Raw genomic sequence first — 25,325 nt, forward strand, 5'->3', positions numbered from 1 at the left:
GGGGAAGAGGTTTTTCAAACATGATTAATGCCAGTAGCTGGAGCGTTTCCAGAATTTGCATAGCGAGGTGTTTTGCGAACAAACTTTTGAATCACAGGGTTTGGTAATCACATAAAGGGTGAAGAGGTGTTATTGGGGGTCAAGACCGACCCAATTTTAACAAAACCTTGCTTTTTAAGAGGAGCATTGAAGTTCCTCGTACTCACTAACGTTTTATTCGCATATTTTGCTTCAACTCTGCTCTGTGTGAACACCCTGCGTCATTTACTTCAAAATCATTTTTTTAAGAGGCTATGTTCAAATTCTGCACTGGAAACACTACTGAAGTTGCCTAAAAACACCAGAATACCACTTAGTGAATGAATGGTACGGATTTTTTGTCTTGAGCATTTCCGTTCTTCTTTCTGAAAGCTTCTCTTGTGTGCGGTTCTTTTGATAATAAAGACTGGTACTTAGATGGAAAAACATGTTCGATGTGTTCCATGTTCCATGGTACCATGGTCTTATTGATGACAATCAAGAAGTAAGCAAAGCAATTGAGGTGCATTGCGAGTCGTGCTGAAGCATATCGGAGATCCTTTCTAAGTAAAGATTACCTTGAAGCATATTGATTAAAAATATTTCTTTCTCTGGAATTGGCCTCCGGTTTCTGAATAATTTTTGCATACGAATAATAAAGTTAATATTATTTGCATGTGTTTTGTTTGTACTATTAGTTGAAATGCTTCCATATATCAGAACTTTTTCAATTTAATTTTTTTGAACTTTTTTATTCTTTGCGCGATGTCTTGACAAACCTTCAGTACAGGAGGTTGGAAGGGGATTTAATTCTCTGGTATGTTTTCCGTTAATCGAAGAGGACTGTCTGCCACCTAGTTGTCTCTCAGCTTTCCTCAAAGCTGACGAACGTATTTCGTCGATAGGAGTACTAGGCTAGTTCTAAGGCACACTAAAACATGGACATTAGACCTTCAATCGAATTTGGACACGTCTTTAGTACGGCTTAGCCGTCAATATTTACCTGATACAAATATATCCTTTTGTGTCTTCGCCAGCACACTTATTGTTCCTTAAACTAAATTTACTAACCAACCCATACTGTTCAATTTTTCTTTTTGAGTCACATCTTTAAACATTCGTTCACAGTAAACTAAGTCTAGTCTTAAGTCTTTTGATTCAAGCAATAAGACCCATATTATAGGACTACCATATTATAGTTATAATATATTCATATTATATAGTTATTACTCGTAGAGTAAAAGGGTGTTCTGATTCGTCGGAAAGTATGTTTCAGGTAGAAGGATGCGTGTTCGACCTTATAAAATATATATATTCTTGATTAGGATCAGTAGCCCAGTCGATCCAGCCATAACCATCTGTCCGTCTGTCTGTCTGTCCGTCCGTATACACGCTGAGATCTCGGAAACTATAAAAGCTAGAAAGTTGCGTTTTGGCATGTAGATTCTTGAAACGACCATACGCCGACGTTAAAAGCTGAATAGCGCCCACAGATTTTGTTAAAGTGTAAATGCAATTTTGTTTTGATTATCAATCTTATCTTATCTTAATGCCAAAAATTGTCCAAATCGGACCATCCATTAAGAAGTTATAAGCTCATAAAGGAATCGTTTCTAGGTGGCGCTGTTGCGAAGTGTGTAATATTTTGAACAGTCGACATAATTTGAGGCCACCTTCAGGAGCAGCGATTTTTATAGGTGCAGTCTGATTGGAATTAAAATGTTCAATGTTCAATTGAGAGAGTTTCTCCTCCGAATCTTGGATGTTGTTTCCTCTTATAACAAGCAAACACCCAACTCCCTTACATGTTTTGACCAGAAATCCCTCTTCAATTTTATTTCTGGGATGTTTTTAACACGTTTATGCTTTTTAGATTGCCCTGTTGTGATTTAAGGAACTCGATTGCGTTTCCTTAACAGTTAAAATATTGTTATCACGATTGTTTTTCGTAAGAAATCTATCGCGACTGCTTAAGGGATTAGCGCGCACTTAGGGAATTGAAGAGGCAGGGAAAGTGGGCAGGATTATTGAATTGCTCAATGAGACCCCGCGAATTCTCACGAATATTTCGCCGGAATAGATTTAATTTGGGTTTTATTGTGGGCCCTCATTTGCCCCCTATTCGTGCATAATGAGCTGCTACCCCACTTTTCAGACCTAGAACCGCCATACATATAATTCTGCAATTTTGAACAAGAAATTCCTTGAAATTCGCATCTTATGTCTTGCCAAATAGCATTAACCGGGAAAATTGCAAGGGAAGCGATCCCAGGGGACTTTCAGCATTGCGTGTAACAAGTGTTTGGAGGCTCGCATTCCACTTATATGGGTAAATGCGGGTATATAAGGTGATTCCCGTGCAAATGATATGAAAATTGCTGTCGTAAAGGGCAGGGGCGTGGCAGGGGCGGGTGCACGCAAAGGAAACGCAGATTAAAACTGCGAGTGGGTATGACGAAACACATTTGCCCAGACATATTTCGCAATTAGGGAATAACCCCCGAAGACCAAACTCAGAAACCACTCAAATGGCAAACAAAACAAAACAAACAGCCGTGAAAACACTCGAGCTTCGAACATTTTTAGAGGAGTGCATCGAACTTCTACGGAAAACCAGCTTATACAGTCTGTGTATAACAGTTTCGCTGTCATCTTATAACGAAGTCTGGTTCTTTGACTTATACAAATTGGCGTTGTGCCAGTTTTATACCATTTCAGCTGAAAGCATACAGTAACTTATACTTATACAAAAACTGATGGGTACTGCAGACAAACGCCTTATATTCTATGGAATTTGGTCTTAACTTATATTTATACCAAAAAAATCAATGAAGTGGAGCCCGCTTGATGACTTATACAGCTGGCTTATAAACTGTCGCATACGGTCTATGGAATTAAACAATATTTAGTAACTTAAATAAGACTTAAGTTATTAAGTTCGAAAAGTAAAGAGGCTTTCAAATTATATGTTGCTAAAAATATATATTTTTTGGTTTATTTATTTGGTGCTAATATAAGTGGCTAATATAAGTTGGCACTTATACTATCTTTGCCTAGTCATATACAAAATACAGCTTAAAAAACTTTCTCGTCTCCCTTAAAAATAATTTTCATCCATAATTAGATTTTAAAAACCAATTAAACTTTGTTAGCTTTATTATTATCAATGATACCCTAATCAAAATAAAATTGTTTTGAGCTTGTAAGAACTTATATTATATTTGCTTATACGCATACGCATACTTCCACTCTTTGGTGGTGGTAGAAGAGGCTTCGCAGCGCACTGTAAACGCGATTAGAAGACCGAATGTATCTCATGGGCACACGAACCAGTTGAATGGTAACCCTCCTCGACTTCTACGTTGTAAATGTGTCTGCTGCGCTCTTCGGATACTGGTGCTTATACATCCACCCCCGGAACAGATGGAGTGCCCCAGTATAAGCGAATGGGCATAACCGGCTTGGTTTCGCACGGCAGCAACAACACCACGCACCGTTCGGTGGCAGCAACAAACAACGTGCTCGAGCGGAGTGTTTACAGACCGCTCTGGCGGATGCTCTCTTATATGAGCACCTATATCTGGACATGTGTATCTCGCTCTCTGCACGACGCTCGCTCGCCTCCTGCTGCACGCTGCCGATGTGGAGATGTACTTCACAGATACTCGTTCTGTGGCGCTCGTCGCGACGCGAGCTTCGAGGTTTTAGTTCGGTTTTAGCTCTGATTCCGTGAGGACGCTCGCCAGGCGCACCGCTCCGCGTTCCGTTCCGTTATTCGACCGCCTCGCACGGAGCCTACCGCTCACCCACACCCCTGCAAAGGCAAGGGAAACACTCACACACACACAGCACTCCTCGTGCCGCGATAACAACGCCAAATTATCGAGTCTGCGCCAACATCCAGCGGATGGCAAGTGCGAATCTTAAAGTGGCCAAGCGGCAGTCCTAGAAGTAGAACCCCGTGCCCCCGCCCTGCCCTTGGTTTATTTGCCCCCTGCTCCGGCGGTCATGTGAACAGCCGCCACAATGCGGCGCTAACCCAATCCCGTTTCCGACTTCGATCCCGGTTCAAAAACAAAAAGTGCTCCGAGTGGTGACCCCAAGCAAATGTGTCGCAGTGACTGCTGGTGTGGCAGCAACGGCAACTGCTGCACTTCATAGTGCAACATCGGGTTTTTCCCCAGCTCCTAGAACAGTCCGCTAATAGCCAACAAAGCGAGCATAACGGCCAGAAAGATGGCTTTGCAGCAGAATCATCACAATCATCAGAGTGAACAGAATCATCAGCAGCACCAGCAGCACATCAAGTGGCAGCAACATGCAACAAAGCGACGACGCTGCCGTCAACTGTGGATTAAACATCTTCAGCTCCTGGGCCTGGGTGAGTTGACAACCTGACCGGGACCGAGGATAATGGACAATGGCTATTGGCAGTGCAACAGCTGTGGTTCATTAGCAGGCTTTGCATGTTGCAGGCCGTATTTGTATCCTTTTAATGGAGCTTGCGGTCTGGTCGAGGGGGAAACCGGCGAGGATGGCGATGCCATCTTGGGGCGTGGCAGAGCTCCTGTGGCTGGCTGATGACTTGGGTGGGGGGGTCCAGAATAGTAAACTAATTAATAATTACACATTATGCAAGCCAAGAACCACCGGACACACGTACCACAACAGCGCTCCACTTCCGCTGCAATCAGACGCATTATCGACGAACAGGTTGAGGAGCTGGGAATAAATGGGTGTGGAGCTGGAAACTGGGAGCTCTGAGCTGGCAACCGGTACTTGTGTGTCATGCACTTGCGGTCTTATCGGGCTTCCGCCCCTCAATCCCAGAGCAGCTTTGGGCCCCCGCCCCCCTATGCCAAACAAAAAACAGACAACCAAACAATCGAATATAATTTACAAAATATTGTGTCGACGCCCACAGTTTGGCTTTGGGTTTTTGGTTCGCTTGGGGAGCAGGTTTGCTGCCTTTTCTCATGACATTTGTGGGCGTGTGTGGGGCTTGAAGTCGGAATGGAAGCGGATTTACAGAGAACGCCCATCATTAAAAGCCTAATAAACTGGGGATAGCAAAGGGAAGACCCAGACCAATTAGTTGCAGAGCACCTGGCCAAGCCGAGCCACGCCCCCTGGGAAACGAGGGAAAAATCAGTCACGAATGGGAGTCGGAATCGAAATCAAAATCAGAATCAGAATCAGATTCAGAGTCGGAAGTCGGAAGTCTATCTAGATGTAGGCTTCTCTGCAGATATACCTACGTACGGCGCTGTGTGGCAAAAGGAAAAGCATGTATTTGTCAGCACAAAATAATCAAGGATCATAATATGTCAACAAACAGACAGGCCAGGCTGAGGCGACCAAAAAAACAAGCACAAGGACACACGAACGCAGGAAAGTTGCGTCTGTCTGTCAGCTGTGCATGTGTGAGTGGTGGGTGGGGGTGTGTGGGTGAGTCCGTGTCCGTGTGGGGACACAGAACAGCACAGAAATGTATGCCACCAGAGCAGAGCAACTGAAGCAGAAGCAGCAGGAGCTGGAAAAGTGTAGGACAAACACGCCGTAATAGATATACGGCGAGCATATGTTGGTGCAGCTAGAAAAGCGGGAAAACCGGGGAAACCGGGGAAACGCAGGGACGGGAAAAGGGTCTGGGAGTGCGGAAAAGTCGTCGCGACTTGTCGTTTTTGTCTCTGACAGTTGGCAAATGTAGTGAAGTGCATTGACAATAGCACGACCCAAGTACAGCTTGACCAGAGCGCCATCAATGGTGGCTGTGGGTGGAGCGGGCGGAGGAGGCGGTGGCCGCCACTTGAGGGGCTGCGCTTCCTTCTGCTTGTGCTCCTGCTCAAAGGCCAGAGTGTTAAGCACACTGGGCACGGGTTCGAGCACATAGATTATCTCGGCTGCTATCTCCAGGAAGCATCGCCACTGCAGCTGACTTGTGTGCGGCTGTCATTTTCGAGCTGGTTCAAAGTTAATTGCGCTGCCCTCTCCAAAAAAAAGGCGAATCTCTGCCGAGATTGCGGACGCAAGTGTGGGCAGCTGGGCGAAAGAAACTGGAAAACGCCCATGTTTGGCTCAGACTCGGCTACTCGGCTACTTGGCTTAACGAGCCACGGGCCACCGCAGTCCGAAGTCCGCACATTTTTCGCCCCAGCAGCACCTTGAGTCCGCTAACCAGTTCAATATTGACTCAGGTCGCCCACACGCCCCTAAAAACCACCGACTGAAGCCAGGGTCCCAGCGTGGGCTAAGCGAACTTACGTAATTGTAAATCAAAAGCGGTCTCCCCCCTCCCCCGTTTCCAGATAATCCCAGCGTAGCAAAAAATATCATCGAAATTGGTCTGCAATCTTAAACGAAATTGAAAGTGTTGGGGGACAAAAATATCAAAGCTTATATCTGGTCATTAATTTAGAGCTAGAAGTAGACTTGAGGTTTGCAGACATGTCAACATTGACTGAGATTGCGTTTACTTTGATTTCCCTATGTTACCTGTTTACTTAGAGTTGTTTATTTCATGTATGTGTTATTACCAATATGGCTGAAATATGTCAATGGTCTTGATATTTGAAACAGTTTTGTTTTTGAGCATGACGGAGATTGCATTTGCTTGGATTTCCCTATGTTACCCATGTACTAAAAATGATTTATTTCATAAACGTATCAGTACTAATATAGCTTAACATATATTTATGATCCTGACATTTGAAGATGTTTTTTACGTTTTTAATTTTACAAGACCCAATTAAGAGATATTATTGTTATCCGACATTTAAAAAATGTATTTTGATAACTGTTTATAATTTAAAAGAAAGCACTAAATATTGCAATAATATTATAAAGTATCACTATTATTTCTGTGAGCATATGCTTTATTTCATGCATTTCTGATGAAAATCAGTGTTTTTATTTTTATCTTTGCCAGGCTTATCCCAGATATAAGCGGGATTAGTGAAATGGCAAAACAGTAGTTTTTAAAAAGCAAGAAATTCGATATTATTTTCCCTCTGCTCGGTGTGTGTTTGTCATCGGCCGGATAAATTTATCCCAGACCGAAATAGGCATTGCATTGGCCATATTCAGAACGCTTGTTGACAGAAAGATGAGACTAAATTAAAACGCACACACATGTGAGGGAGTGCATGCATAAATCGACAGCATGTGGCAAGGTGGAAGGTTGGAGTGCGGGAGCTGTGGATGTCAAATGAAAACAATCGCAGAAGGCCTGCCTCTTGAAGTCGCCACCGAGAGCGAACTCCCGCTGCGCCGCTAAATCGTGGCATGTGGTAATTGCCCCGGGTCTCGGATACATGTGTAGGGATATCTATCCGTAATGGCTCTACCTAGCCGCGATTTATGGGCCTTCAACGCATGTGAAGATGCGAAGATGCGACCCCTTGCCATGGTTCACCGAATTTCGATGGAGTTTCGGCTAAGCGAAAATTGGATTTTGTACATAGGTTTAAAGAACAGGGACGAGCGCCAGCGCGCTTTTCTGGTTTTGGCAGATTGAGAATGAATTTCAATTAGTAGGATACCCATATATGTGCGCACAAAGGGGGGTTGGGAAGCTGCGGCAGGATATTAGCAATGTGCAGCCTGGCGTGCTTCCTACGCAGAATATTCCCACCGAAGGATGCGGCGGATGGATGGCATAGATGATTGCTCCACCCGGCGAACCACTCCGCTCCCATCGCCTCTCCAGTCGATGACTGACTTTGATGGGTTTGCTCGATATTGATGCGAATTGATTTGGTTAGTCAGCTGTCGGACAGCCGGATGGCCACCGCCTCCACCTCCTCCACTCCTCCGCCCAGCAAACAGACAGTTGAATGAATAAATAAAAACGGCAAATCAAGCAAGATGCCAAATGAGGCTCGTCATAGACAGGAAAATGAGGTTGCAGGCTGGGTCCTCCAAATGGAATACATTTAATGGCCCTCAGCTAGCTTGGCTCTGGGCTCTCGGCTCTCGGCTCGGTGGAGTAATTGAAAAACCATCTGAAGGTGAGCTCAGGGCGCCAGACAGTAGATGGCTTCATCATCCGGCCGAACCGCTCGCTGCTAATTTAAATTTATGAATTTTTGGAAAACATCTCAATGCGGGCGCTTTTCAGGCGGCGCAGGCGGCTTCCTTCCACGCACTTTCACTTTTCTTGAGTATTTAATCAAGTGTGAATAATTGCATCATTCTGCTCAAAGGGAGTCGATATCCTTTGTGTTTGTGCGCCGGCAGATACGAGCCCCCAGCCAAGCTGGGTGTGTGAGTGTGGGTGGAAGGACCTGTTATCGATATGTGGGCCAAGAAACCACACACCCGCACATACAACACACACTGCCAAGGAACCACTTTCCCTCAGACGGCAGTGAAATCAAATTCAAAGAAGGCCGGCAGAGTTTTCACTTTATCGTGGTGGCAACTTGCATATTTCAACCTGCTGCTGAAATTGCGAATTGAAAAATGAATATTTTATCAGCTGGGGCGATTGTTTATGGATATACCTCCGTGGCCTTCAATCTTTCGCCTAATTGAGGTGGCAGCTGCTGCGCAACTGGAAGTGCAACATCCACGGCCAAAAGTTCAGCATCTGCCTAATTTCGCTCATTTTCGAGACGCGTGTCTAACCGGTTGCCATTAGCTCGTGGCTCTTTAAGTCCAGATCCAGCAGCTCGAATCGACAGCTGCAAGTGCCTCAAGTTGCAATACCATCAGAAGTTATGGCTTTCGGACAACAGTCCCATCGCTGCAGGCTGCATGCCTCTGAATGCACTGCAATAAAGTTTTAGATTCTCATAATACCTGCAAACAAAGGTTTCGCCCTATAATATAATTTTAAACAGCTTAAAAAGATTGAGCAAGGTGTTAGTTTTATTAGAAATACCAGACCAATAATAAAATATTTAGTTTCTGTCTTGTTACAACAAGATAACTGTTATAATTTTAATGGACTATTATCGACTACATGTAGTACATCATATCAAAGAACTTTTATTGATATATGTTATTATTATAACATTATTATATTAGTTTTGATTATTTATTGTATTATCCTGATAATACTCGACCAAAAAAAACATGACTCTTAAGTTAAAATTCTGTTTTCTTGATTCTGTTTTCATTAATTTTATGATATCTTACGAATCAAATATTAAGACCATTTGGGCCTGATCTGGTTTTCTTCGGGCTGCTCCACGGCATTCTGCAATCCAAATACTTAGATTTAGTTTTGTTATAAATATATATCTATTATAATGTAGTTGAATTAATACCTAAACCATATAATACATAAAATCAAAAATGGTTCACTGATGTTTGTAATATATTTATTTCGATTACCTATCATATTCTCCTGCTAAGGCTAGACCAAAAGAACTTCACCCTTAAATTTAAATAAAGCTGGATTCTCATTTCTTGAATGTTATGATATCTCACGAATCAAGTGATTAAGGCCATGTGGGCCTGATCTGATTTTCCACGGCCGGCTCCCCGACTTCATCTGCAGCGTGTGAACCTCTGGTGGTCGTCCATGTCCACTGCACGCTTCAGTAATCCTCCCAGTGGAGAGCCACCTTTGCACACACCTCTGGTTCGGTTTGGTTTGGCCTGGTGTGGATGCGAGATGGGCGTCCAGTTGGCCGGTTGACGTGTGGTTCCGCTCCGGCGACTTTTCCTTCTCTGTCTCTCTTTGGCGCGCCGGGAAATCTGTGACGCGGCATTTGGCCGCTGTTGGGAAAACTTTAACTTTAACTTTAACTTTAACGACTTCACTTGGTTTAATTGCGACAGGGGAAAATTCGTTTTCCTTTGCAACAATTTCGCTGGGAAGCGCAGGGTTCTCCTGCCGCTCCTCCGCCTCCTTGGAAATATCGGGTTTCATGCGCAGACATGCTTCATTGGACCCCGAAGCCCCTGATCACCGGGGCTTTGTCATTCGATTGCGCAAACATTATTCCACGAGCAAGAAAGCATTTGCATTCCTCATCCCCTCGGCTGGTAATTCGAGTGTTTTGCCTAACCCCAGCATACCAGCAGCCCCAGAAGGCAGAGGCATTGTTGTGCCAACAGGGCGGCTGTGTTGCTGTCTTGGCCAAACAATGCCCAACGCCAGTGCGAATGCAAATGGAGGTGCATGTGCCGATGCGATTGCGATTCGCAGTGAGAGCAGGACGAAGAGTGCCAGTGCGACACACGCGTCCGCAGTTCAAACGGCAATTAAGCCAAACAATAAGCCGGCAAACACTCGGCTGCCAAAGTGGATGAAGATCCTGATCCAGGCAGCCACTGGCAGTCCGTGTCTCAGCTTCTAATTTGCCCGCTCATGTCTGCCCAGCCGAAGTCCTCCGCCGCTCCACCCTGCACCACTTAGCCACTCATCGCATACCATCCCATTCAATACCATCCCATACAATACCATCCCATCCCCGTGCACCGCAGAACAAAGGAGGAGTGTTCCACCCGAATTCGGGAAGTGCAAATACCCTTCGACTGCCTCTATATGCCCAGAATATGTCTGCAAAGGTGGAGACTGCATACCCAGACATTTCGACCCTAAGATAACTGAACTGATATAAATTTAATACTACAAAAAAAACTTATTTGAATAAATAGATCCTGAACAGTCATGCTGTTTTTAACTAAAATAACAAACCACGTTTATTTTAGCCTTTTTTGTTAACTTAAACAAACTACAACTTTTTGTATTGTATTGATTATTTTGTTATTGGTAAGACCCTAAGATAACTGAACTGATACAAACTTAATACTACAAAAAAAAACATATTTGAGTAAATAGATCTTAAACAGTCATATTGTTTTTAACTAAAACAAAAAACCACGTTTATTTTAGCCTTTTTTGTTAACTTAAACAAACTACAACTTTTTGTATTATATTGATTATTTTGTTATTGTTATTTTAAAGGTTGACATGCTTTCACTATAAAGTTAATTAGCTGTTTTTCTGCGCGTTTAAGTTGTTGACGTTTTCTAATTATTTAGTAAAAACTGGGAAAATAATTGGTATTTTATTTTGCTTTGTGTACAAATTTATCCATAAAATGCTTACTCAAATTTAAAGGAAAGACTTTTTGCTGGTAAATCAAAATTATTTTTACAGGCAATGGCAATCCTTACATGCCTTGCTTGAACTAAAGTCGAAATATCCGAGTCGAACTGCATTTTAAAGTTGAGTTGCGCCGACTTTGCATTTATTTCTGCCCATAACTTCTGGGACTTGTCTGCAGAGGGGCTGGGTTGGCTCTCCAGGAATAGTTTTGCCCTCGGTAATGAAGCAACTGTCGCATACTCGATTCTCAGGCTCCGACTTCAAAAATATCAAAGGGGGAAAAAATGTGCAGAGTGGGGGGAAAGGGGCTTACCATAGTTGAAGAAAATATATGAATATTCGAGAATGAAATTTGCTTCCGAGAATGCTGCCGAGTTCGGAGCAGGTTGGGCGGTATGGGGACATTCTTCTTGAGTGGCCATTGGCTCCCGGAGATAACATTCGAGTGGCGGGGTGGTGGCACCACCGTCGCACCACGCACCACTTTCACTCGGTCCGGAAATTTGCTGCATCAGCGTATAGGAATTTTTGGTTTATGTCCGCACAGGCACACACACGGACAGCACTCTCCTGGAGCAGGATATTCCGTAGGTTTGACCCACCTCAAGGCTGGAAAGAGCCACACCACACCACACACACTGGCTTGTATTAGCCATGTGAGTTTATTTGGGCAACGGATATTTCGGTCTGGCCGAAATGTGTTGCTGTGTCTGTTCGGGGCTTTCAAATATGAAATTTATTCAAGTCACTCTGGTTTAATGTTTGGAAATGGACAGCAAATAACTTTGCAAGCGTTTACAATGGCAACTGGGGAATTGTCTCGGCCAGGTCCCTAATTCGCCTCAGTTTCATAACGATGCTGGCCATGATGATGATGGTCATTTCCCTGGCAAAATGTTCCCAATTACCACCCCCCAACACGCACGCATTATTGGAAAAGGAATCCTTTTTCGGTTCGCCTTCTATTTTCACTTCAATTTCGATTCTTACCGAAATGATTTTTTAAAGATAATATTACGAAAAACCCATCAAAGTAAAGGAAAATCCCGAAAGCCTCCGCCCCCAGCCAGCACTTCCAATTATCCGTTTTCCAATATCTAACCCACTTGGGTCCGCCGCCCAGGAGACATTGGCGCATAAATTGATTGGATGATGTCGCTTTTTATGTCGTTTGTGCCCCCGCAACCCCCCAAAATGGAAAAAAAACCTACCCACCGAAAGCGTTGTTGCTATTGGCTTCTTGTGATTTTGCGAATTCCATAAGTTGATGCGATGCGTAGCATGTGTTATAAATAAATCAAGCGTACTGGGTGGCAATCTCTTAGAGTCTGCCATTTTTCCTCTGCTGTGTGTTTTTTATGCTGGCTCTCGAGTTGTCGTTTAATTTAAATGGTGCTTGGAACTGATTGGGAAACTCCACGTTCCCTGGATACCAGCCACTTAGGGGCAAGGATGTGCTGCGCAGCCAGTGAAATGCAGCGGTATGTACTTTGCATCCATGTCGCAATTGGTGGGAGGTCAACCCGAAACAATGGGTTAAAAGTTCCCACCGGCGGCGAACCGCAAGTCAAGAGGGCGAAAGACTTGGAGCCGAGATCCCCCCGCTCCGTCGCCTAATTGGGGCTACTCACCTACGCAACAGCAATTGCGTGTGTTTGGGCCTGGGAATCGGCCAACAATTAGGGCCCAGAGCAACGACCAACAACTGAGCCGGCAACAGGTTACCCCTTGCCCCACCCCTCAGCCCGATCCTAATGCTGACCAACCACTTGACGCTGCAACAGAACCACCACCAACACTCACCACACTTCACTCGTCAACAACTTTTGCAGCTTCGCAGTTCTCACAGCATTTCAATTGCAGCAGTGGCCAAAAATCCAAGCAAAAGTTCGCACTTGTCATGGCGCAATTTCCCCCCCAACAACCACCCACCGAATCCACCGCACCACCCATCACCCACAGCCCACCACCAAAAAAGTAATCAACCAATTCGCTGGGAAAGCCCCAGTGTTGAATACTTTCTGGCTGTCGGTCGGATGTCAGGAGTGGCAGGGAAACAGAATGAATGGGTTACAAATATGGGTTAGTTGCTATATATTTCATCATTTGTCCTGTTTGGGTTTACTATTTTCAGGGTTTTTTAGCGTTGGCCGCTGTTGGTTTTACGGCTCTGGGAAATGTATTTATTGCATCTGCCTAATGTACAGGACATTAGATTGGTGCTTACGCAATTTATTCAAAGTTTTTATCAGCAAACAAATGGTATATGGTTTTTATTTTGAATTATTTCGATTTATAGTACAAAATGTAATGCATTTTTACTGCTTTTAAATTTGCTGTCAATCATTTTCATTGGGCGCTTATGAAACCCTTAAAATTCTACAGACAAATTTCAGCATCTTAATTTGCAACTTTTGGTTACTTTTATGTTTGGATCCTTTTGTTATAAAGTTTTCCCTTTCCCAATTAAAATAATATTGATAACCAGTGCTGGTTACCAAAATCTTGAAGACATTTTCTACGCTTCACCAATCCCAGTTGCCACAAATTCCATGCCGCAAAGACCGGTTAAATTATTTTCCAACTTAATTACAGTTTTACAGTCACTCTGCAATTTAATGCGCTTCTATAAATGCGAATTTGTTGCACTATTAACAAGAATTTACTCTCTACGCAAGCTGCAAATTATCTAGTACTTGTTTTTTTCTGCGCTGCGGGTCCGCGAACTTGGTCCTGCGGCAGGCCTGGAGGTCCTGGAAGTCCTTGGGTCGGCAGGTGGCGCGAGTGGAGTAGAGTTGCCATGCCGACCAGCAGGTGGCGCCCGGGCCTCTTACTCGGTTTTAATAACGCTCGCCTTGATGAAGTTAATAATGTTGCTGGGTGATTACCATTTACGGCGCTTGTTGTGCCCCTGCCGCCGTTGCCGTGGCTGCCACTCCTACTCCTCCAGGACCTGCCGCATTGTTAATGGAGATGTAGTTGGAGCTGGAGTTTGGGGCCGGGGAACGGCATCCCGCGGTGCGGCAAAGTGTTGCCAGTAATTGCAATTTGTTGCCCCTGCCGCAGCAATCTAAGTTGGATTCTCATTAGAATCACTGGACAGAGCTGCGCTCCGCTGCCCAAAGTGTCTGCCCAGACCTTCAGCGGTCCCTAATCGAAGTCCTGTCAATCGAAGACAGGAACACACAGAACCGCAATAAAGCGGAGCGCTTGCGACTTGCAAATTCAATTAGTTAATCCCCAAATGGTGGATGTCGGCGATAAGGAGGCTAAGGAGGAGCACGTAGCCACTGCAGGATGACTTGGCATGTGGCATGCGTCATGCTCTGTGCCCCATGCCCCATGCCCCATGCCCCTTGCCCCATGCACCATGCACCATTCACCACCCGACTATTGTTATATCGTATTTGAGCAAACGCTGCCAACTGCAGCACCCCGAAAATCGTTATAAAACATTCGCCTCCGACTTTGACAGCTTGTATTCCCTGCCATGCAAATGCCAGGCACGTTGCTGACAAGGGGGCGTGGCAGCCAGCCAGGCCCGGAGCCCCAGCCAAAAAGGATGCGCCGGCGAAAGGTGCCACGGATGTTCGATTGATGGTGGCAGCTCCCAGCTCCCAGCTCCCGTTTTCCAGTTTCCAGCTCCGAACTGGAGTCGCCGGAGCGGATGTGCTGCGACAATATGCTGAAGCAGCGCTAATTTTTTCTTATTTTTCTGGCAGCTTACGTGCGGCCACGCCCTCCAAAAAAGTAGGAGGCTCCCTGAGTACACCAAGAAAAAGCCATGACGCAATATTCGCTTATTATTGCTATTTTAGCACATCAAAAGTTAAATGGCCATCGTACAGAAAAGTAGGGAAATAGGCATTTTTGAAAAAATGTTTAAATGGGTAATGTTTGGTTTGATATAAACTACAATCTGCATTTAGTTACATAACATTGTAAATAGTACTTCTGGAAAACATTCAAACATGTACATGGTAATAAGAAATATTCTTGTAATGTTTCGTTTTGGTTTCTAACTTTAATGTGGTTAGTATTTGTATTTTAGTTCCTTTGAAATTATTGGTAATCTTAAGTCCCCTGTAAACATTTTAAAAGAACTATTAAAGAGTTATTCTGTGCGGGCTATCAGTTCAAATGAGGCAATGAACCTTACTAAATAGCCGAAAATATAAAATATCTAATGCTAAATTTAACTGTACAGTTCTAAATTATCGGGTTTTTATATATGATACCAAAAAACGTATGTTATTATTATACTATCCAAGCAGAGGAAGTGCTTTTGGATCTGCAGGACTGCTTTTGTGAACAGTAAAATATAGATTTAAATGGAGCATAAATAAATTCTAGATTTTCCTCCGTGCACCATAACCATAAAGCAAAGTTAAAGCTGCGTGTGTGTGAGCGGAAATAATAATCGTCAAATTAATACGCGTCGGGAATTTTGCAAGGCTCCAAAACGTTGCCTGGCAACCCTGGAGGCCTTCGACCGACCCGACAAATCCCGAATACGTGCGAGCATTTAAAGCAAAAACAAATAAAACTTAAGTGCTGCATGTGTGAAAGTGTTCCTTTGGAGGTTGGGGGTTCTGGGAATTGGAGGCGGCCCACTCAGGTGTCCCGCCAGCCCATGGTTAATCCGATCCCCGGCTGCTTAATCAGCTCCGGCTGCTTGGCCAAGATAACAGGGTGAAACGAATCTCGAAATCTGGGGCAGCAGGAGGACGGGAGACTTGGGCCACGGACACACATACATCACTCTGCCCGAAAAGCGGTCGGGGCCATCAAATTTCAGTCATAACAATAACACTGATAGTCCCCCGCTCGTAAAATAAGACCCGGCCAACCCTTTTTTGGGGATCTGGCCGGGATTTGTTGCTGTCCTCATGTGTCTCGCTGGCCGGGTATGTGGAAGGGGATGGGGATGTGGATGCGTTGTTGTTTCAGCCCCAGCTTGGAAAACAATCAAGAGAACGCGACACTAAAAACCACGCACGTTTTGGCCCTCATCCCCGGGCGGAGACACAGAAATTCGACAATGGCACTTGACGTTCCTGGGAGTCGACGGGTGGACGAGGAGGGGTCATATTCGGTGGAGGGCAGGTCAAAAGGCGACGCCTAAAGCATTTAAATCCTTTTCGCACTTTCGGCTGTCAGTCTTCCTCTTGCTCCAGCTCCGCCAGCTTGTTGCGTGTGAATTTCCATTTCGACTATTTCCGGGGACCACATTGCGTATGACGTATGGAATGAAGAGGATTTTGGCGAGAATGGCACTGGGGATGGGGCGTCACGCTTAATTTTTGGCCTCGTCGTTTTTAGTGGGGCATAAGGCCGTAAAATAGGAATTTGCTTTATTAAAATTTTTCGCTTGAAAAATATGAGACAACGCCGAGCGATGAGAACAGCGAGAATTCGTACACAGCCAAGCGGGGGAGCCAAGGACTTTCGCCTCCAGAACGAGGTAAAAATGTACTCAACTATGAACTTTCCAGGCCCCACATGTGTGTGTATGTGGTGTGTGCGTGCGGAGAAATAGGCAAAAATTTGCGACAGGCCGAAGGTTGCGTTGATCCTTGTCTGCTGGGGCTGCTCCTGGCACACTGGCATCCTGGCAAGGGTTTGGTTTTTCGGCAGCTAGCTCTCGTCTGGGTCTGACAGATGCCAGCCCCGCACCGCCGAGGCCCCCTCTTGTAACAACGAAATTTATATAAATTGCCCGTAATGCTGCTGGCTGTTCGACAACAACAACAACAACAACATCGATCCAGGGGCGGGGGATGGGTAAATTGTTGTTGATTCCCGGCTTGTTCCTTTCACATTCCTTGCCAAACAAATTATGTACGAAAAGGGAAAATAATGAAATCGTAAAGAGTTTGGCAACGAATGAGTTCCTAACCCGGCTGCTCTGTGATATTTTTCTTATTTAAAATTCATTTCTGTCCTACAGTGCCATCCTATCCGCACCCCATCGCATCCCATTTTAACCAGCCCCATCCCCCTGCAGACATGATGCGTATGCAAATTGCTGGCCATATTAATCATTGCCAGTTGGTAGCGCCAGAGCTAAGTTTTATTTTATTTCCAGTTTTTCCCTCAGCGAGAAAGTGCCAGCGGGGAAAGGGAGAGTGGCGTGCCCAGATTTAAAACTGCATTTCGTTGCTTATAAATAAACAGAGCCCGGGCGGGCACAAGAAATAGTCTCTGCTGGAAAATTTATGAAAGCGCGAATAAAATGCTCGTTTCACGGGACGCCAGTGGGCGGGGTGGAAAAGCTTTTTTGGGGGGTTTTAGGACACTAAAAACAAGTGCAGCTGCAACTGCCTCGACTGACGACCGTCGCGTTAAATGCTTTTGTTGATTTTAGATGCGCGACTGCCTCGGGAAAAGCCATGCCACCGCCACCGCCCCCGCGACCCTTTTTCCCCCGCCAACTCGCACAATTTAATAGTTTCGGCGGCAAGAAATGAACTCCACAACTGCAGCAGTCTGCAATGTGTCTTGGCAAACAGACACGGACAGCGGACCACGGACAGCGGACAACGGACAACGGACAGAGCACCACGGACTGAGGACCACGGACTGCGGACTACGGACTACGGATACGGACCACACCCACAATTGGCTTTTGTGGCACGGCAAACGCGCTTTTTCGTTTTGGGTCCGGGAAATGTGTTTGTTTTTCATTAAAAAAGAACCGAACGCAGGGGCTCTGGCCAAGTTTTTGCCCAGTTCTTTTTTAAGGCAGCTGGAAACGGTCAAAGTTCGGCGCGAAGCCCGGGGCTCCGGCGGGAAGAGCTTTGCGGAATGTCCTGTTTTATTGCGGTCGGGATTCGCTTTGACTGGGCTTTGGGCTGCGGACTCCGGACTCCGGGCCATGGGCCATGAGCTCTGGGATCGCGGACTTTGAGTAAACACATATTTCATAATTCATCATACGGCGCTGCGATAGAAAGTCACGTTTTTAATAGGGGACCCAGCGGACGCACAGACCGGAGACAACAAATGGCCGCGAGGACAATTAATTAAGTGCATTGCTAATGAATCACCCTCCCACTTTTTGCTCCCTTTCAGCTGTCATCGTCATCCTGGCCAGCGCCCCCGCCCCCAGCCACGCCCAGCAGCAGAAGTTCCGGACCACGCCGCACGACCTGCAGGTCCTGGAAGGAGCCGAGGCCATGATGCGCTGCGAGGTGGCCAACGTGGCCGGCGCCGTCCAGTGGACCAAGGACGGGTTCGCGCTGGGCTTCTCGGCGGTGATCCCCGGCTACCCGCGCTACTCCGTGCTGGGCGACCGCAAGCAGGGCATCTACAACCTGCGCATCTCGAACGCCTCGATCAACGACGACGCCGACTACCAGTGCCAGGTGGGTCCGGCGCGGCTCAACAGCGCGATCCGGGCCAACGCCAAGCTGACCGTCATATGTGAGTATCCAGTCCTTATAATATAACTAAAAGCGTACTTCCAAAACTCGAACCATCAGCTGGCATCGAAAAGATACGAGTTCTGGTGACTTAGAGTTGCTAAAACTAGTTCGAGTATAGAGTCTTGGAGATAGGGAAGCTTTGCTGCATGATTAAAGTCCTAAGAAAATTTTCTGCCTCAGGGCGCGACTACCGATATCAAAACGTTTTTAAAAAGCTATGAATCCTAATTCTATATGTTATTTTATGTAGGGAAATCAATTTATATTTTAAGCAGAGGCTTTTTTTTGGGTTAAGTTAGCATATATACTTTTCTATTGTGTTTTCCAACTGATGAGCACCTAATCAACTTATTTTTCCAAGTGTCTTAAGACCGTTGCGCAACACCCGTCCTTAAAATTGTTTAAAAAACTACTTCTTACTTATAAGGAATAAAATAACTATCTGTAACTGACAGTTAATAATATATTGTACAATATTTACAAGGGCGAAGAAAGCTCACAAATCAATATGCAATAAGCAAAAATTCAGATGGATGTTTATCATCGTACCAATTCTAATTCGACTTGAACTTACTTTGACATCTTCTAACAATACAGCTCAAACAATATCCAACTGTTTTCCTATTCAGAGCCACAGAGTTTCGGATTCTATTGATCCGTACCAAGACCTACTCTCTGAAACCCCTTCGAAAACCCTCTATATGCTTTATCTTCGGCCCACCCACTCAATTGAATTCCCCCCCTTGTCGGGCTCGCCTTTTTCTGGGGGCTGCAATTAATTTAAGTAATAAATACAAATGAATTTGTCACCGGGGGCGCCACACAAGTACGTACACACATTTGCACACACAGTGGCACACATTCCTGCTGTTTCCTGCTCATTGCACCTACGGAATTCTACTAGTGAAATTTAAATGCGGACCCCCCTCCCCCCGGCACCTGTCCCACTCCCACATCTGCCGTCCCTGTCGCTGCCAACATTTATTGTCAGCAATTTGCAAAACAACAGCAGCAACAGCATCGCCGGGCTGAGCTGAATTTAGCGCAGTTTATTGCTCCAAGGAGCCAGAGTGGGCGGAAAAGGAAAGCCAGGGGGTGGAGTTGGAAAACGGGGCTGTATCTCCACTGCAGGCAAAGCGATGTGAAATGAATTCCTTTTTGTTTCAGCCTCGTTTTCGGCTGCTGCATTGTCGTCTAGCAATCACTTTGAATGCTCCGCCGCTGCTTTTGCTGTAATTGTAATCACTCAAGGAATTGCGCTACATTTGATGACAGCGATTTTCATTTGGCCCGCTTCGCTTGGTCCTTCCCAGGAATTTTTCCCAGACATCAAGAGGCTCCATGGCTACCACTCACTATATGTGTAGCACACATTCCGGGGCCCAAGGCCCAAGGCCCACGCACACACGCGCACACGCCTAATGACGTTTGTTTAGTTAATTACGCGCCATGAGCTGTGACAATGGCGAAGTGTGTGTGTAAGGCCAGGGGGGGTGCAGAAAGAGAAAAAAAAATGGAACTTCTAGACTTGAGGATACCCAGAACATATCTCAAGTCCCTCGCTTGGGTGCACTCATAAGTACACCATGTTATGACCTTCTCAGGAAGAGTACCAATTATACTTATATTTTACAAATAGCTTTTTAAAATTTTCAATTAATTAATAATTATTATAATAATACAATAATAATAATTAATAATTACAACATATTCCAATCAGTTTTTAAAAACTAAGTTAATAAAATAATATTTTACAATACCTTTTTTAAAGTTCGTTGATATTTTAATAGTGTTTCGCCAACAAGGTATTATTTTGAACCCAACTAAATGTACCCACACTAGCCACTTAAGGTCCTTATATACCCCTGGTTTCCTTGAATACCCTGCATAAAAAATAAAATAAAATAAGAAGAAAAAGCAAGCCAAGCTGGGGATGCTGGGGCAGTAGAAGTTGGGTTGAGCTTGTTAGTGCCTGCGAGTTGTTGTTGGAGTGGCGAAAGGTCGGTCGTCACATGACATGTTTGTCATAATTGTGGATACTTGTGTGAGTGCTGCCCGAAACCCCCTTTCACCCCTCCCTCCCCCCTAACCCACCCATGGTTTTGTAATGGAATCTTCGTCTTGGCTTTCACAAATGACATGTGTCTGTGCCCCAGTCCTAGGTATTTGGGCATACCAGGCGTGGGTGGGTGTTGGTGGGAGGCACGTGCGACATTATTGCTGCAATTAGCCGAAGGGAAATGTGGACAAATGCCTAATAATTCAATTAAGTTCGAATTACATTTATTTGATTTATTCCAAAGAGAGACTGTCTGCTATTTATCTGCTGTTTGCCTACCTAGTATTATATGTAGAGTATACGTATACTCATGGGAGAAAGCAGAGGACCAAGAATAATGGCCAAAGAAAAAAGAGCTCAAAATGTTTAACCAATTTACTTTGTTAATAATTTGTATAATTATATGTAAACTACACATTTGTCCGGGGCAGTTGCGGATCCAGAATTTGGTTGTGAGAGGGGATGTACAAAAAATTGGTTAAGTTAAATTTAAAAATTGGGAATAAAATACATATTACATATACTTTTTAGCCCGGGTGGGGGATCTATCCCCCAATATCCTCCCCCCGTGGATCAGCCCATGGTCCAGGGTCATAGTTTACCAGAAAATATTTCATAAAAATATTCTCTAGCCTAACCAAATTTAAAATGGTGGGCAGCAAAAAGTTCGCCACGTTTGCTGCAGAATTTATAAACAGACGTTAAGCCATAGCAGGTATATAATATTTCGATTCATGAATATTTTGTTTGAAATTTAAAGTTTCCGCTTTTTGCCACACTTAAATATAACAACTATGTTTAGAGAACAAAAACGAAACCACTATTAAAATATAAATATAATTTACTTGTGTGAGCGATATCGTGAATGACAAATACTAGGAAAAACTATAGTTGCACATCGTTCTTTTTCAGAGCTTCTCCTTATGTAATCTCCACTTGGAAGATATGATTTAATTAAAACTTTGTGCAGATAGTCTATTAAAAATTAATAGCACTCACCTTTTGTCCTGCTCAAATTAAATTTGCAGACTCCGTTACAAAGTTTCTGCAGCAATTTGGGTGTAACACTGGCCGTGCTTATGTTAAAGTTCCAAAAATTATTCCGCACTCCCACCGGCACATACCTGTACCTCCATATATATAGGTATGCATATATAGTACGGGTAAAAATAAACGTGAGGGCGCAATTAGATTATAAGTTTGGCAAAAGCAAAGAACTTTTGCACACAAAAGTCCACGTGCAAATTTATGGAAATTCCCAGAAAATTTTCGCATGCCATTAATTTGGAATACAAAAAAAGTAGGACCAAAAAAATAATAATGGAGCCAAAAACACATATGCCGCAAGGCAACTGCTCCGTGTCCATGTCGGGGTCCGAATCCAAGAGCCAAAACTTTTTGCCGGGCGGCGGACAATGGCAAACGGCAATGGGAATGGCCGGGAAAGCGGAGAGCACTTGCAGCAGCCACCTTCGAGCGTTTATAAATTTTTGACTACAATGCAGCCCGAATTTAAGTTGGACTTCCTTCCTGGCCAATAGACGCACTTCATTGATTTTCAAATGTCCGCACATTTCTCACCACCACGCCCACTTCGCCCCACCGCCCCACCGCCTTTGTAATTGAAGTGCAAATGAGGAAAGTTTTCATCTGCCGGCATTCCGGGGAAATATCGCCCGACATTTGTTATGTGAGGCTGACCTTAAAGTCAGCCCCGAGCGCCTTGGGTCGCACTCCGGGTGTGACTGGGCTGATGGCTCAACTTACATCACTTCCACTCAGCCAGCTCCCCTGGCCCAAAACGAAAAAATGGCCAATTCTTGCCTTCGCCTTGGATTGAGTTTGGGCTGCAGTGGGTGGGCGGATGGCTGGCCTCGGCTTTGGCTGTTGGGAAAGGGCTGGGAAAGTATTCCGGCGCATAAAACTTTTATGAGGCGTACTATTAGTGGGTTAGCCGGGGTGTCGCTGCCCGAGGGGCAAGGAGCAAGGGGCAAGCCGAGTGGTCCAGTGTTCATGGCAAATTGCACTTTGTGTACTCGCTTGCCAGGAATCCGGCAACTGGAGCCGGTTGGAGCTCAAGCTCTGCCGCTGCCAGTGCCGTTATTGCAGCCATTGTTGCATAAATTATTTGATGCCAGCCAACAGTGCACTCAAAGAAGCGCGCTGCACCACCCACCCACCGGGATTCCCCCACATCCCACCACTGTCATGTGGGGGCGCGGCTTATGCATAAAATTTAATCAACATTTAACCTTAACCAAGGGAGCTCAGCTGGCCGAATTTTCACCTGATGGGGCACGAGTATAAACTGAACCCACTAGCTAAGCTGGAACTTAATAATAGCTGATTGCTATCTGTGTTTTCCCATACGAAACACTTTGTAATATATTCTTATTATTATGATAGTTGTTTACAAGTTTACAAGGTCTTTGTGGGTTTTTCATAAGCATATAAATATAATTTTTTTCATGTACAGTACCTATTTTGCATTTGAATTCAAAATAATTGTATTATATAACTACATCTTTATATAGGAAAGTACAAATTTTCGATTTTCTTTTGTTTTCTTATAAAAATATTTAATTAATTTTGTTTTTGTTTTGGTATTTTATTTGCACAGTTACGTTAGCAAACCTTAGATACAGTAGTGTTCTTTATATTTAAATGGGATTGAACTATAGATATAATTTAATCTAAACATCAACGACTTCACTGTTTGTGTGAATAACAATTCACGACAAGTCTTCTTGAATATAAGAATCTATGCTGTTGGAATCAAATGACTATTAAATAAGATCGAGTGAAAGGGAAATCAAACCCGAAGTCTACGATTTCCGTTGTTCTGCATTTACACCGACATTTTTGTTGCCTAGCAGCTTTTGTCAGACTGCCTTTCGACCACTGAGCCCTCTTATTGTTCCCCTTGAAATGGCTCCACCTGCTCGTTCGTCAATAATCAAATACAATATGCATTCCAATCAACAATGCACATACCCCACGTTCCAATCCGCACGCACCTACATACAAGAGGTATAAATATAGATATAGAAATGTCTGCGCAGGATGGCAGGCCACGCTTCGGCATAAATCGAGTTGCATTTGCCAGGACTTGGCGCAAGAAAAATCATAAAATGTGCATATATTTCGCATTTTAACCATGCAGCACGCGCAGTGCCGCGCCCCCTCCCAGTGCGCCCCCGAAAAGCCCTGCCACGGTGTGCCAAATATTATGAATTTTCAATGCACGTACCGCCCCCTCAAAGCCCCGAAAGTCCACGGACAATCTGTATAGCCAGCGGTGCCACGGCGACACCAATTTCGGCTCACAAAGCCTTTAGTCAAGGTTGATGCTGGATGCTGGATGCTGGATGCTGGATCCTGGCTGCAGGATGATCTAGGGTTGCCATTGGCGTTTCCTCAGGCAAAAGGGTTGCGCGCGGAATAACAAGCAAGGCATAGGTGGCCTTGGAAAAATAAGGGGAGATTTTCTAGTCAGTTTTTGGTATAATATGTTACAGGCGAATAGTAAGTTAATTTAAGCATAAAGTGGAACCATTTCAAAACAATTCTAGTTGATATGATGGAGTTCGTCCCCCAACTGAACTTCCTCTTCATACCAAATCATTGAATTAATTGAAGAATTCGAAATGTTTCCCACCCAGACAGATAAGTTTTTTCCCTATTTCAAATTGTACTTTTACAATAGTAGTGAAACTTCACCATAGTGTTATTATATTTTTTGTTTCTTCATACATAAATTAATGGCGAAAGAAATAGACCATCCTGAAATTCAGTACTTATAGAACCGTTCTACTTACCCTGAAGATGAATTCAGTCATTCAATCAGTTACCAAATATTCACTGGAAAACAAATCTTAAATTTTTCTTCGATGACCTAAATAGCCACACTTGTTTAGACGAGAAACAAGAAGTATATATTAAAGTCATCGCACCTCTGGGTGTGTCTGTTAATAAACCGGAAAATCATCGGCTTTCACGGTACAGTGCCGCCAATGAAAAGAGGAATATTGCTGGAGTGAAAGGGAATACCTAAGCTCCTGAATTGGAAATTACATTCATGTATTTGATTTGTTGCATAATAATGTGCGCAGCTGGCGGCGATGCTAAACTAAATCTAATCAAAGGGAAAGGGACACCGTCCTTGCGGTGTTGATTTCATTTGTGCCGCAACAAAAGCAATTACCTCTACGCAGAATGATGTCGCAGACAAGGAACCTCTGCACCCTCCACCCAAACCCCCTCCTGAGCCCCTACCCCTCCCTGCAGCCGTGGGAGTCCTTGTGCGACATTAAGCATTCATTTTGCATGCAACAACTTCTGGAGCAGTTCGCGGAGCAGACGGCAACATATGTTGCATGTCAAATGCAGGACTCCCTAAGCCAACTCCTTTGCGGGGATGGTAGGGAGTGTAGGCTCCACTCCAGCTCCCGCTCCTTTTCCCGCTTAGTGCGATGGCAATGGCAGCCAAACTCCTTCAGGTGGCATTAAAATAATGCACACGTGCACTTAACTTTATCCACGTTCCTCGTTGTTTGTTTCGCTGCACGCTCGTACTTTCGTCGGTTCGCTTGTTTGTTTCTGCATCTCCAACTGCTGCACTCATGCACCACCCACGGGCACCACCCACCCACTCGGCACCACCCGGCGTCACTCAGCCATTGTTTCGCCGGTGGCTCGTGTATATTTCAACAGTTTGCCAAGGCATGCCGGCTCAGTTATGCCATGTTCCCCAAGC

The 25,325-nt window shown here is 44.6% G+C and overlaps 1 protein-coding gene across 4 annotated transcripts in view; it reads left to right on the plus strand.

Annotated features, from left to right (window-relative positions):
* Positions 1-3,734: 3,734 nt before the first annotated feature.
* LOC119549448 (nephrin) overlaps positions 3,735-25,325 on the plus strand; it is a 63,541-nt gene continuing 41,950 nt past the window's right edge. For all 4 annotated transcript variants that reach the window (XM_037857544.1, XM_037857541.1, XM_037857542.1 and 1 more), the window contains exons 1-2: positions 3,735-4,399; positions 18,158-18,508. In XM_037857544.1, the coding sequence (XP_037713472.1) occupies positions 4,255-4,399; positions 18,158-18,508 (496 nt within the window). In that variant the 5' untranslated portion in view covers positions 3,735-4,254. The remainder of the gene's footprint in view (positions 4,400-18,157; positions 18,509-25,325) is intronic.

Source organism: Drosophila subpulchrella, chromosome 2R, assembly GCF_014743375.2.
Source record: "Drosophila subpulchrella strain 33 F10 #4 breed RU33 chromosome 2R, RU_Dsub_v1.1 Primary Assembly, whole genome shotgun sequence".
In the NCBI taxonomy this organism is placed as follows: domain Eukaryota; kingdom Metazoa; phylum Arthropoda; class Insecta; order Diptera; family Drosophilidae; genus Drosophila; species Drosophila subpulchrella.